The sequence below is a fragment of the Danio aesculapii genome, chromosome 2 (genome assembly GCF_903798145.1).
Source record: "Danio aesculapii chromosome 2, fDanAes4.1, whole genome shotgun sequence".
NCBI lineage: Eukaryota > Metazoa > Chordata > Actinopteri > Cypriniformes > Danionidae > Danio > Danio aesculapii.
Window position 1 is genome coordinate 42,189,767 of NC_079436.1, and position 13,439 is coordinate 42,203,205.

Genomic DNA, 13,439 nt, shown 5'->3' on the forward strand with positions numbered 1-13,439 from the left:
AAATTACGATGGGCTTCAGCATCAATTCAGCAGATTAACAGCAACTGCTCTAGCCAATCAGTCCAAGGGGGTGTTGACGTCACTCAGACACCCATCCGTTTTTTGTACGCTTGTGATTTTGTAATCTATGACTGGACTTTTCACAAAAATTTGATCCCATATTTCATTAGTGCTAATGAAATGAAAATGCTGGATGTTTGGTTTCTAAAACGGATTCTGGGAGTGGTCGACCAATCACAACAGACTGGGTAATCATTTGACCAATCAGAGTAGAGTAGACTATCAGAAAGATGTTTAAAGAAACCAGAGGCTTAAATAAACTGTTTTAGACCCTAAGAGGAAAAAGCTAAATCAGAAATGTACATAATGTGAAGATTAAAGTGTGGTTTGACTCTGAAATTAAGTAAATCTATTGTAGGAGAACTCCAAAACCAAATAAGGGAACTAATTATGCCCGAATTAGGCAATAACATATTAATTTCAATGATTATTTTTCAATATTACATTTGAACCTGTAAGAATCACATACTGTAGTATGCTATGCACCTCTGAAATGAAAGGCAGATGAAATGAAATGTCAGTGTGTTTACCTTGCTTTCAAAGGATTTGTGTCCGACGGTAAACTGGACGAACGGATTGGGCACACTGGTGACATTTTTACCAGACTGAAGAGAATACAAATCATTATTGAGAATGCTTCCACATGTAAACACACAGTACTAATAAGAGTATTAGCCTGGACTTGATTTAAATCAAACAATCAAAGTATCAACGCAAATATGCAACCAGCTAAAATACATATTTACCTACTAATGACTTAAAATTATACCAAGTAAACATACTTAACATCACTTACTTCAGCTTGCTGTCAGTTACTATATAATACACTTAGAAAGGAAAGTTTACAAAATGTCTACGGTGTTATTATCGTATAAACAACATTTAAACTTCACATGTTTTAGATTTAACTTTTAATATTATAGGTGTTTATTTTGCTTTTAAAAAAATCCTTTTAAAACACTTTTGATTTTACAAATAGCTAATAAGTCAAAATTATTGACTCTGGTAATCAACAACTTGCCACAGAAGTGGTCCAGATATAGAAAAATTCATTAAATAAATGCTGAAATATTTCAAATATGCCATAAATGAAATAAAAAAAAACAGTAGCAATTTCCTCTTAATGAAACGTCATAAATAATATTAAGATCAGAACTTATGGGTCAAAGAAATGTGGAGGTCTGCATCAAACAAAATAAACCAATGTGATTTTACAAAGATATAAGAATATTCATAAGTAAGCCATCCATAAGCTTGCATTCAATAAGTAAGCATATTGAATGCAAGCGTTACATTCATTTAGTGTAACAGATATATTTATGTAAAAATCAAACAACATACTTATTCTGCCCTATGCTTATTATATAAAATATACAAAGGAATAAGCAATGAAAATCGTATTATATTTGAAAATTGTTCAAATATTTCTTGGTGACAAAAGTATAAAACCCAGTGGTTTGAAATACAGTGTCAAAGTATAAAGATTTTGAGTGACAAATTAATATTTTGAATGTGAATGAGACTTTATGTAAGCTTATAACAACTGTTATTAAGTGTCATTCGCTCAGCTATTCATTCATTCACTCATTTTCTTTCGGCTTAGTCCCTTTATTCATCAGGGGTCGCTACAGTGGAATGAACCTCTAACTTATCCAGCATATGTTTTACATAGCGCAGCGGTTCCCAACAAGGGGGTCCCGGCCCACAAGGGGGCCTCAGCAAGTTCTTTGGGGTGGGGGGGGATGGGTCGCAGTGAACAATTAGAAGAATGATCATGTTGCCTTAGTTCATTTTAACCCCTGGCTGACCAAAAAAACTGACAAATTTGTAACTTTACTCCACAAAAAAGACAATCTCACTGATTCCCCTTCAGCAGCTATACTTGACACAGGTGAGGAAGCTCCAAACATTTCGGGTTACACCGATAGCAATACTGGAAACACGAAATGCAGGAAATACCAAGATAGTTACCTGAACTATGTTTTTTTTTTTCCATTTTCTTGAAGCAAAGAGTCCCTGATCCAGCCACAGTGCATTATCTGCGCCAAGTTGTTGCTGACGAATGCATGAGGCCGTCCAAATTAGTAAGACATTTGCAGACGACTTATCCCAATACCGCAAGGTATACCCAATACAAATGACCTCCTGATGTTTTGCTTTTATATTTTACATCAGGCTAATATTTGTGCATAAACATATCTAGATTTAGTAATTAACATATCGTTTTTTTATCATACCTACTGCAAACTTATATGAGCGATAATATCATTAAATGTGGAGGGGGGCCTTACAATATTTTCCAGGGGAAAAGAAGGTCTCGGGCAAAAAAAGGTTGGGAACCACTGACATAGTGGATGCCCTTCCAGCTGCAACCCATCACTGGGAAACATTCATTCACTACAACCAATTTAGTTCATCCAATTCACCTGTACCGCATGTCTTTGGACTGTGGGAGAAACCGGAGCACCCGGAGGAAACCCATGCAAACACGGGGAGAACATGCAAACTCCACACAGAAATGCCAACTGACCCAGCAGAGGCTAGAACCAGCGACCTTCTTGTTGTGAGGCGACAGTGCCAGCTCAGTTATGTCATTTTAAATGAAGGGGCTAATAATTTTGACCTTAAAATGGCTTTAAAAAAAATTAAAAACTGGTTTTATTCTAGCCGAAATAAAACAAACAAAACTTTCTCCAGAAGAAAAAATATTATCAGACATACTGTGAACATTTCCTTGCTTTGTTAAACATCATTTGGAAAATATTTAAAAAAGAAAAATAAATTCAAAGGGGGGCTAATAATTCTGACTTCATCTGTATGTGTCATAAATATGATTGTCATGAGGCATTATAGTTGTGTCATGAATATTAATCTGATCATGTTTACCGTAGAAAAAAAACTGTATTTGCCATTAAAATGTCTCATTAAAGGTGTAACTACTCTCTCAAATAATTTTATAAGAGCATCATTAATATTTAATGACATTTTATAGACAAATTTAGCTTGTACCACTGTAGCTGAAGTAAATAAAATATGGAAGATAGTGTTATAAAATTCATGAGACATTTATAATGGCTTCATGACAATTATGTTTATGACAGATTTATGACAAATTCTGTAATGTCAAGTTGTCATGACAAAGACAAAAACAGGTTGTGATCTATTTGTTTATGTCAACATGTCATAACAAAAATATTGTCATCTTTGCATTTAAAATGACAACTGATCGAATGACACTTGAAGACATGTTAAAAGCATAAATAAATCTCATTCACATTCATGAGGTGTCATGTCATGATTATAAAGGATTAATGACAGTCTTCTGAACACTCCTTCAAGTAAAGCGTTACCCATTTGAGTTAAAAACATTTTTTGGTTGGGTAGTGGGGTAGAGGTGTAACAATATAAACTATTGTTACACTCAAGGCATTTTAGTGATTGTCCTCTGTAAATCTTGGTACTTTTACACCTCTTTGTAACAGAAATAAACAAAAATATATTCATGTAAGATCATACGTATATAAGTTTGATTCTTCAATTTCTCGAATCAAACGTAATCAATGCAGAATTACCAAAATGAGATTAAAAAAGCTGAGATTTAAATGCGTCACACACAGGTCTGCATGCGGTTAATCAAAGCTCAAAGGCAGCAAATAAAACACACTGCAGTGCTATCTTACACTCCTAAGGTCCTTCTACATCTTTCTTTATGTATGTGTGCATGTATGTGTGTGTTTAAATTATGAGAAAACTGGTTACCTTTATGGCTTTATTGTGTGCACCCTTCTTCAGACCTGCACTGTTGAATTCTAAAGGATTGCGCTTATTTCCCCAAGCAGAAAAAGATGACACAAACACACACACACACACACGGATACAAATACAAACACAGGCAGGATTATTAGAAGGATGCATGCAGAGTTAAATTCATAATAGTACAAAAACAGACATTCTTCCTAGAGCTCTCATTCATTCATAACACAACAACATGAGTGACGATGGTTACAGAATGAATGCCTTTTTAATTTGATGAAAATGAGTTTATAGTTTATCCAGGGTTTCCACGGGCTTCACAATGTCAAATGTAAGACTTTTAAAGAGCTTTTAAAGACCATTATGAAGGACATTTTAGACATATACAAGGAAAAATGCTAAAGATATTTTTTCTAACGGCCAGTGGCAAAGATTTTTACTTGTCCCATCAAAAAATTGTAAATGTAGTCATTTCTTAGCCACATATTTTAAATAATGGGTCAAAACAAAGCAAACTAGTTATATACATATATTTTTTCAGAATTACTCCTTACAACCTTCATTACAAAACATTTTAAGACTTTAAGACTCAGAGGACCCCCTGTTATATGTAGCATTGTTCAAATGATGAAAGCAGATCATTCATTTGTGTGGAATAGACGAGGACAACATACAGATGTCAGGGAGAGTGATTAAGAAAGTATGATGAAAATGAATTACAAAGAAATATAGAGACGGCAATCCAAAGAGAATCAGTCCAACTCACACTTCACTGAAAATCAATCAAACCCGCTGTAAAAGTTAAATGCAGAAACACATACAGGATGCCTGCATTTACCCTAACACTCTCAGTGAGGGATGAAGATGATCAAATGAGGCACAAGCTGAAAAATCCACTGTTATACAACAGTTAATTATGATCTTCAAATCTGATCACATTTAAAAAGGGATAATATTGGATAATAATAACACTGGAGCTTTTTATTGTTTGGATCTCATTTTGTCTGAACTAATTGTTTAAAAAAATAAAAAGTTTGTTATTTATGTCTTTATGTAATGTAATGTGTATTTATATAGCACATTTATTGTGTATGGCAATACACCCAAAGCGCTTCACAATCATGAGGGGGGTCTCTTCACACCACCACAAGTGTGCAGCGTCCACTTGGATGATGAGACGGCAGCCACAGGACAACGGCGCCAGGGCGCTCACCACACACCAGCTACTGTTGGAGTGGAGAGACAGTGATAGAGCCAATTCGGTGGATGGGGAGGATTATGAGGCCATGATCGTAAGGGCCAATTGAGGGACTTTGGCCAGGACACAGGAGTTACACCCCTGCTCTTTATGAGAAGTGCCATGGGATTTTTAATCACCACAGAGTCAGGACCTCAGTTTAACGTCTCATCCGAAAGACGGCGCCCACTGACAGTATAGTGTCCCCTTCACTTTTACTGAGGCATTAGGACTCATACAGACCACAGGTTGAGCGCCCCCTGCTGGCCTTTCTAAAACCACTTCCAACAGCAACCTAGTTTTCCAATGTGGTCACCCATCCAGGTACTGACCGGGCGCAGCCCTGCTTAGCTTCAGTGAGTAACTGCTCTTGGGCTGCAGGGTGATATGGCTGTGGCGATTAATTTAAGTAACTGTTGTATAAAAGCAATATGAGATGAGACTGATCTCACAGTAGGCTTGTGCCGGTATTCGGTAATGCGATAAATCACGGTAATGAATATGCACGATATTGTTATCGCGGGCACTTCAAAATACCGTGAAAAATAATAGATCCGAATTTATATTCTTAGAACGCGCCTTAGCTTATTTTCCATCAACCGCTTGAAGAAACACTGCGTATATGCTGCGCAGAACTGATGCGCACTCTGATGTAAACAATCCCCACATGTAGGAGCCCTGTGTGTGTGCCGCTGCTGCCACCGCACTATAATCCTCACACGCAGGGGCGGACTTGCCAACTGGCAGACCGGGCACTTTCCCGGTGGGCCGACGTACTTTTTGGGCCGGGCTGATCATCGTCTTATGATTTGATCGGCCCATAAAAGGCTTAGCAGCCTATCGTTTTTTTCTGCCTTATTGATTGACGCTGCTGTGATCTGTGACTCTCTGAAAGTAGATGCTTTTTTTCCCGGACAGACAGACCGGGCCGGCCCATGTGACACTGCAGCCCATTGGCTCTTTTCGCTATTGACATTGGGCTGGCCCAATCACAAACTCCTATTTTGGACTCCGTGTGAGCGTGCGTCGTCTGTGTGTATTTGTCAAAATAGTCGAGAGTCAGAGAGAAGAAACGCAAGGGAGGCGCAGAGAAGTCGCGGGAAATACACCGGCATTTCATTTAGCGATTCTGAAAAGTTCTCTGTTCATTCTAGTACACGGCTAAAAACGCAAATCACGTGACCACACACTCTCTGCCCAGAGCTGCAGCCACTAGTTCAGCGGGTGAGCATAAACCCCAGGTGAGACTGAGTATAGTGCATGTCAGACAGTTCATCTGCTGGATGATCTCATCTCACTATAGTTGTTAAACGTGATATTGAATTCATCTTGTTGTCTCTATCTAACAATTCTTATGTCTTTTGAATCACTTGTTCTCAGTTAACTGTTTTGGCTGAGTGCAAAGATAAGCTAATATATTAATTTATGGTACCACAAACACTGATTCTGCACATTGACTGATTGCTTACCTTTATCGTTTAAATTTAATGTACGTTATACTGTTATAATGGCCATTATTGGTTATTAAAACTGATATTCTGCAAAAGAGACAGTGTAAATCAAATATCAAAATGAAACAAATTTGACTTCTATTATGTTTTCATTGTTTAGATAGTGAAACAGCAAGCAGGATGAGGTGAAAGAGGTTAAAATGTAACACTGTTCCCTTTGAAGATTTACCCATGCATTAGCAGGCAGTTTTTGTTATGTTTATTATTGAATATAAGCTGAGTGAATAGTGTATTGACTAAGCTAAATTGGCTGTAGTGTATGAGTGTGTGTGAATGAGTGTGTATGGGTGATTTCCAATATTGGGTTGTGGCTGGAAAGGCATCTGCTGCGTAAAACATGCTGGAATAGTTGGCAGTTCATTCCACGGTTGCTGATCGAAGACGGTTTCCCTTTGCACATTCACTTTGATATAATTGCTCAAGTTTACTTTTATATTGTGTATTGTTTTATTTATATTCATTTGTATTTAAAAGTTTGAAGTACTTTTAGTTAATTAAAAAGTTATTAAAGTTACTAAGTTGACGAAACTGAAGTTTGTGTTTTTTTACCTGTTTCTCTAGTAAAATTACAATATCGTGATAATACCGTATACCGTGATAAAAGCTCAATCAATTAATCGCAGCATGAAAATGTGATACCGGCACATGCCTATCTCACAGCCATGCAGAACAGCACTATTGTGTGATGTTGCTTCATTTGAATGTCTTTCATCCAGTGAAGTGCAGAGTGGGACTCGTTCTATTCAACATGCTCCCAAAATGACTTTCATACACCTTTACCCACACCTCCAAATACACCACTAATAAAGTTATTTATGCTCTTGAAACACCTTGCTGCATTTATTTTATAGAAACATAGCAAAATACTATATAAAAGTAATAAAATAAAATAAATTAAATAAAAATAAATAAACAAAAATAAACAAATAACCTAAAAAAATAAAGTAAAAATAAATAAATACATAATTACAATATAAAATCCAGGGTTATTATTACTATTTTAAAATTAAAAAATACAGTAAAATATTACATTAAAAATAATCAAATTAAATAAATAAATAAATAAATAACCTGAAAATAAAATGGTAAAATAAATAATAACAATGTAAAATCCAGGGTTATTATTATTGTTTTAAAATTCAAAAATACAGTAAAATACTACATTAAAAATAATCAAATTAAATAAATAAATAAATAAATAAATAAATAAATAACCTGAAAATAAAAATTTCAAATAAATAATAATGTAAAATCCAGGGTTATTATTATTATTTTGAAATTCAAAAATACAGTAAAATACTACATTAAAAATAATAAAATTTAATACATTAAATTAAAAAATAAATAAAAATAAACAAACAAAAAATACCTAAAAAAACAAATAAATAATAAATAATTACATTGTAAAATCCAGGGTTACTATTAGTATTTTGAAATTCATTACCATATAAAAATAAATAAAAAATTACTAAAATAAAATAAAAAATAAAAGCTAAAAATAGTAATAATAATTAATCACAACGTAAAAACCAGGGTTATTACTATTTTGACATTCAAAAATATAGTAAAATACTACATTAAACAAAATCATAAATAAAAATAAAATCAAATAAATATAAAAATAAAATAATAAAAAAGAATAAAATAAATAAAATAAAAAACAAATAATTACAATGTAGAATCCAGGGTTATTATTACTATTTAAAAATTCTAACAACAAAGTAAAATGCAATGATATCTGGTCCTGAACAGACATTGGACAGCAACAGGCTCTCTGTAGTCACAGATCAGTTTAATGCTATTATTACAGTTAATGCCCAAAATAATGCTTTGTATTACTTTTTATATTTCTATTATTTATAATATTCATATCTTTTTATTATTTATTTTATATATTAATACTTCAATGTTTTGTCATGCCAATATTGCGAATGAAACTGAAAAAAACAAAACAAAAGCAGAACAATAGACAATTTACAAATTTATATCAATTTCAACCAAAATTTTTTACTAAAAGTTAAAAGTAAAATTAAAATGATTTTTAATTATTAGTAATAACTACAAAGCTTCACAGTGATACTGAGACAGCACCGGCCAAACCTTCCCTCATAATCAATAGACACATTTTTTTTTTTTAAATAATTGCATTATAAAAAAAAACCCTTTTAATTTAACAAAGTCTCAATTGTTATAATGTAATTTCATAATCTATAATAACAGGTTTTCTTATTTCAATAGCTTCTTAAATTTTTATTATTCTTACAAAAATATTATCATATCTACACAACTCTATTATGCCATCAGTGATAACACATACAGTAACTTCATTTTACACATTGAACAGTGCTGACAGCAACATTCTGCTACTGTGTGAACACAACCAAAAAGATTTCCCTGAACTGCCTCTGACACTCTAAATTCAAATGCCTTCTCTAAAGGAAAACAACATTGTGAAAAAAGCTGCACACCCAAAAAATGGCTGCATTAACACCTCTACACAGTCACTATTTATATCAATGCAAAACGCAGGCAGGGCAAGTATGTAAACACTAGCATGCTAACAGGAAGAGCCACACAACATAAACAAATACAAACAAAACCGTCTTCAGAGTTCAAGCAGGAGAACAAGAAGGTTTTACATGCGAAAGGGAAGCCGAGATGTAACTATGAAATATTTGTGAATTAAGGCAAGACACTGCAGGTAAACAGGGTTAAAAAAATCTTGAGAAAAAAAACATTCCCATGCAACTCCGCTTTATCAATTAAATTAAGATTTTTTTTTTGATAAAATATGTTTGGACTTCAGCTACAGTTGGATCCATAGTCTTTGATTTTAGGTCTCCAGGTTAGACTAATTCACTAATTATTTATTTGACATTTTAGACTTTGCTGCCAGGAAAAATACTTAAAAACTGGATCAGTGACAAACCCCCATCCTTAAAAGTGTGGCACAATATTTTAAGAGAAATGATTCCCTTAGAGTTCCTTACCTGTGTCATTCATATGTCCACTGAGGCTTTTCATCAAGTCTGGACTCCTTGCTTGGAATTTATTGATGTTTCTTCAAGATGTACTTTGAGTTATGGTTTTGGTACGTCATAATTTAATATTAATAAGTAATTAGCAATTATATTACTATTATTTTATTTGTATACATTTTAATTTTGTTTATTTATTTATTATAATTATTTTATTATTAATAAACATATATATAATTTATTTTTGTCTTTCTTCAGCATTGCATTGTTAAAATAAGTATTGTTTGTTGGTTTGTTTCAATGTGTTTTGTGATTAATAGTTAACATGTTAATAAAAATGCAATAAAAGAAATTTTTATTTTTTACTATTATAATTTTTTTTTAAATATTATGTTTAAATATGCAAATAAACTTTTATCGCATGAAAAACATGCTAATTTGATTACATTTCTACACTACATTTTTTTTTTTGCTCATTCAAACTACTCATTTAAAATGAGCTGAAACAACACAATTTCATTGGGACAACATAATTCATGTTCAATCCACATAAATTAGTTAAAAGTGTTAAGTTAACTTCATCAGTTTGTATTGGGACAACATGAATGAATTGTGTGGACCCTTTTAACAGTGTAGCACAAAAATCTTTTCATTATGACAGATAAGCGCTTGTTTTAATGATGTTTTATAATATCGATCAACGTATTTTTCTCTATATCGAGATATAGAGAAAAAAACTAACCTTTAAGAAAGTAGCCATTAAAAGCATGTATTATAATTAAAACCAAGAGAAATCAGGATTACTTTCATCATTAGAAAGTCGTTTTATTTCAGTTTGTTGATGTACTTCTAACTAAAACGGAATATTGAGTAGGGGGTGGAACTTTTTTGCACATCATTCCCTCATAGCAAACTAACAGTAAGAGGTTATTAATATGCAGTTGCTATGGAAGCCATTATGTCACCGTCAACTGAAGTACCATCACTCCAAAAGTGAAAGCAAATGGTCAGACTTTCATTGAAGATTATAAATAATAATAATAATAATAATAATAATAATAATCATCGTCATCATCATCATCTCAGTGGATTAATGTGCATGGACTAATTATTTGCCTTCATTTCTCCTTTACTTTTATTCACCTTTCAATTCTTAATTCACCATTTCTCGAAGGTCAGCTGATCAGTTGCTACCGATTGTGCCAAAAAAACAAAGAGTAAGCTTAGGGGGGACTGTGCTTTTGCTGTGGTAGGAATGATTTGCCTTTGCCCATTATGGCCCGTTTCCACTGAGTGGTATGATACGGTACTGTTCAGTACTGGTCACCTTTATCAGGCTTGTGTCTCCACTGCCAATGGTACCCTTTTGGTGGGTGTGGTGTATGACAGAAAGTTTCAGTCAACGTCATTCTTACTCAAGGAAATGTCAAAGTAAAGCTGTACGGGTCGTTCACATACCATATGGGAAGCACTTCTCACAAAACAGATGCTTTATACACATAAATACTTGTGTATAAATGTTCATTACTAACCATTCTATGAACATGATTTGATTATAACTGCATATCAATGATGCGAAATAGCCTACTGTAACGTCTGCAATTATAAATTACAATGATAAATGCAACATATATGAACACATAGAGACTAGTACAGTCACCAATATGTTACCAATTACAGAAAAACTGCACACAGCATACATTTAGCCCTTATTTGGGTTCAAAAATAACACGCAACATTTAGCCTACAGTCAGTGCAAACCTCTCATCTGTGTCTTTAATCTTCGCCAGTAACCTTCGCATGTAATCTCTGTTAGAAAGTAATTCCGCCAATTATAACAGTCCAAAAGGTGATGATAAACATGGCAGTTTGTTTATGTTTTAGGTTGCTGAAAGAATCATTTGCTCCTTTGTTTTTTCTGGCTTCTCTTTTGTTTTTTCGTGCTTCACTCTTGCGTTTGTCCGTTTCTGAAAGGATCGGATGGCAGAAGACGTACACGTTATTATAATGACCTCAAGAAGTTTGTTATTTCAAATACAGACGCGCACGCGAGCTCTCTGGAGAAAGTGAAACCGCTCATGCTTTTAGACAGCCTTGTAAACAACTACGGGGCACAGAGTAAATTCTGCTCTTCTTCTTGGCTTTGTGGCTGTTCATCAAGACAACGACAAGGTTTGTTTAAGTTCGGGTCGACCATGGCTCGTTGTTATACGTTTATAATATTACGGTGTAATGTCTTGGCTGTGTATTTAAAAATGGCACTTCCTTTGTTTTCATTCTCCTGCTTGTGCACACGCTAGTGAGGTTTCTCTGTAAACCAATATCATTGGTTGCACCTTTTGGTAACCTTGGTGCTAGGCACCGTTTCAAAAGTGTACACAAAATGTGGTATGGTGCGGTTTGCTTTTTGTTACCTTTTGACAGTGGAAACGGCAATAAAAGTGTCCCGACCCGAACAGCACAGTCAGTGGAAATGGCCATTAGACATTAAAGTTCTTTGATTTCATTCAAATCAGCTCTTAAAATTCTCTTTTGTTCCTTGGTCTTTGACACCTGGTTTTACTAACTGGCTAGTTTAATTTCTTTGCCTTTTTCTTTTAGTAATTTTCTTACCTATATTTTACCTTATATTTTAAGTATTTTATATAATATTATGCTTATTTTGTTGTATATAGTAAATTTTGATTTTAACATGTAAAAAATCTTTTACATTAGACTGAAAAAAACACTTGATGAGACAAAAGCCCAAAATTTCAGAACTAACAGATACAAAAAAAAGAAAAGAAAATAATATGATATGGATTGCAGTGTTTTGCCTTTAGAAGTCAGCTGTTACAGCAGATCAAATGCAAGAAAAACACTAGATGGGAAAAGCCAGTAGAGAGAGAGAGGGAGAGGGAGAGGGAGAGAGAGGGGAGGGAGAGAGAGAGAGAGAGAGAGAGAGAGAGAGAGAGAGAGAGACAGAGACTCACAAACATCGTCCTGTAGAGGGCGGAAGTGTTTTCACAGAACACCAGGCCAGCAGAGCGGCGCTCTCTTAGACACCCACTGCCCACCTGCCCCTCAAAAACACCCTTCACCACAGCGGGATGACAGAGAGAGAGAAACACAGAATCAAAGAAGAAAAAGCCAAAGCAAGAGTAGCAGAAGAAGAAAAATTCACATCAGCTGAAAGAAGGAAAGTGAAAGAAGCCAGACTGAAAGGAAGCTCTTTCTCTGTGTGTTTGTGTGTGCGTTTAAACTCACTGGCAGATTTTTGGCTGAGTCCAGGTGCACTAGCAGTAATGCTGATGACAGTCCATCATTGGCCTGTCCTTTATCTGCTTTAATGCTGCTTAAAACCTGAAAAGCAACACATAAAGCATTTGTCAGAGCCAGCTGTGTGTGTGTGTTTGTGTGTGTGTGCGTGTGTGTAAGAGAGGGAGAGATTGATTTACATTGTGGGCATTTGCCTTTATAAAGGGACATATTAATGTGTTTCTTTACAAGCAATAAGTTAAATATTTGGGCTCAAACACTATTTTGCTGTAGGGATCTTAATTCAGCTATTTGACATTAAATATTTTGGGGGAAAAATAAAATAAAAATAAATAAAAATGTAATTATATAAAATTAAATAAATATAAAGAAATAAACTGAAATAAAATAAAAAAATCAAAGTAAATAAATTAAATGAATTAATAAAATTAAAATATAATAAATTAAATAAAATGTAATTTAATAAAATAAATAAATTAATAAAAAAAATAATAATAATTTTTTCATGAAATTAAATAAAATTTAAATAAATAATAAATATATTAAATAAAATGTATTAAATATAATAAAAAATAGTAATAAAAATAAAATTAATAAAAATGAATAAATTTTTTAAAATAAAAAATTAAATTAAAACAAATA

General features: G+C 33.6%; 1 protein-coding gene across 4 annotated transcripts in view; it reads right to left on the reverse strand.

Moving 5' to 3' along the window:
* Nucleotides 1-13,439, reverse strand: part of esyt2a (extended synaptotagmin-like protein 2a) — a 76,300-nt gene that overhangs the window by 15,954 nt on the left and 46,907 nt on the right. For 2 of the 4 annotated variants that reach the window (XM_056479835.1, XM_056479850.1), the window contains exons 13-15: nt 12,786-12,881; nt 3,820-3,882; nt 591-665 (exon numbers count right to left, since the gene is read on the reverse strand). In XM_056479835.1, coding sequence (XP_056335810.1) covers nt 591-665; nt 3,820-3,882; nt 12,786-12,881 — 234 coding nt within the window. Of the gene's footprint in view, nt 1-590; nt 666-3,819; nt 3,883-12,511; nt 12,614-12,785; nt 12,882-13,439 lie in introns of all 4 variants that reach the window. The other 2 variants (XM_056479825.1, XM_056479843.1) reach the window with 2 other exon arrangements.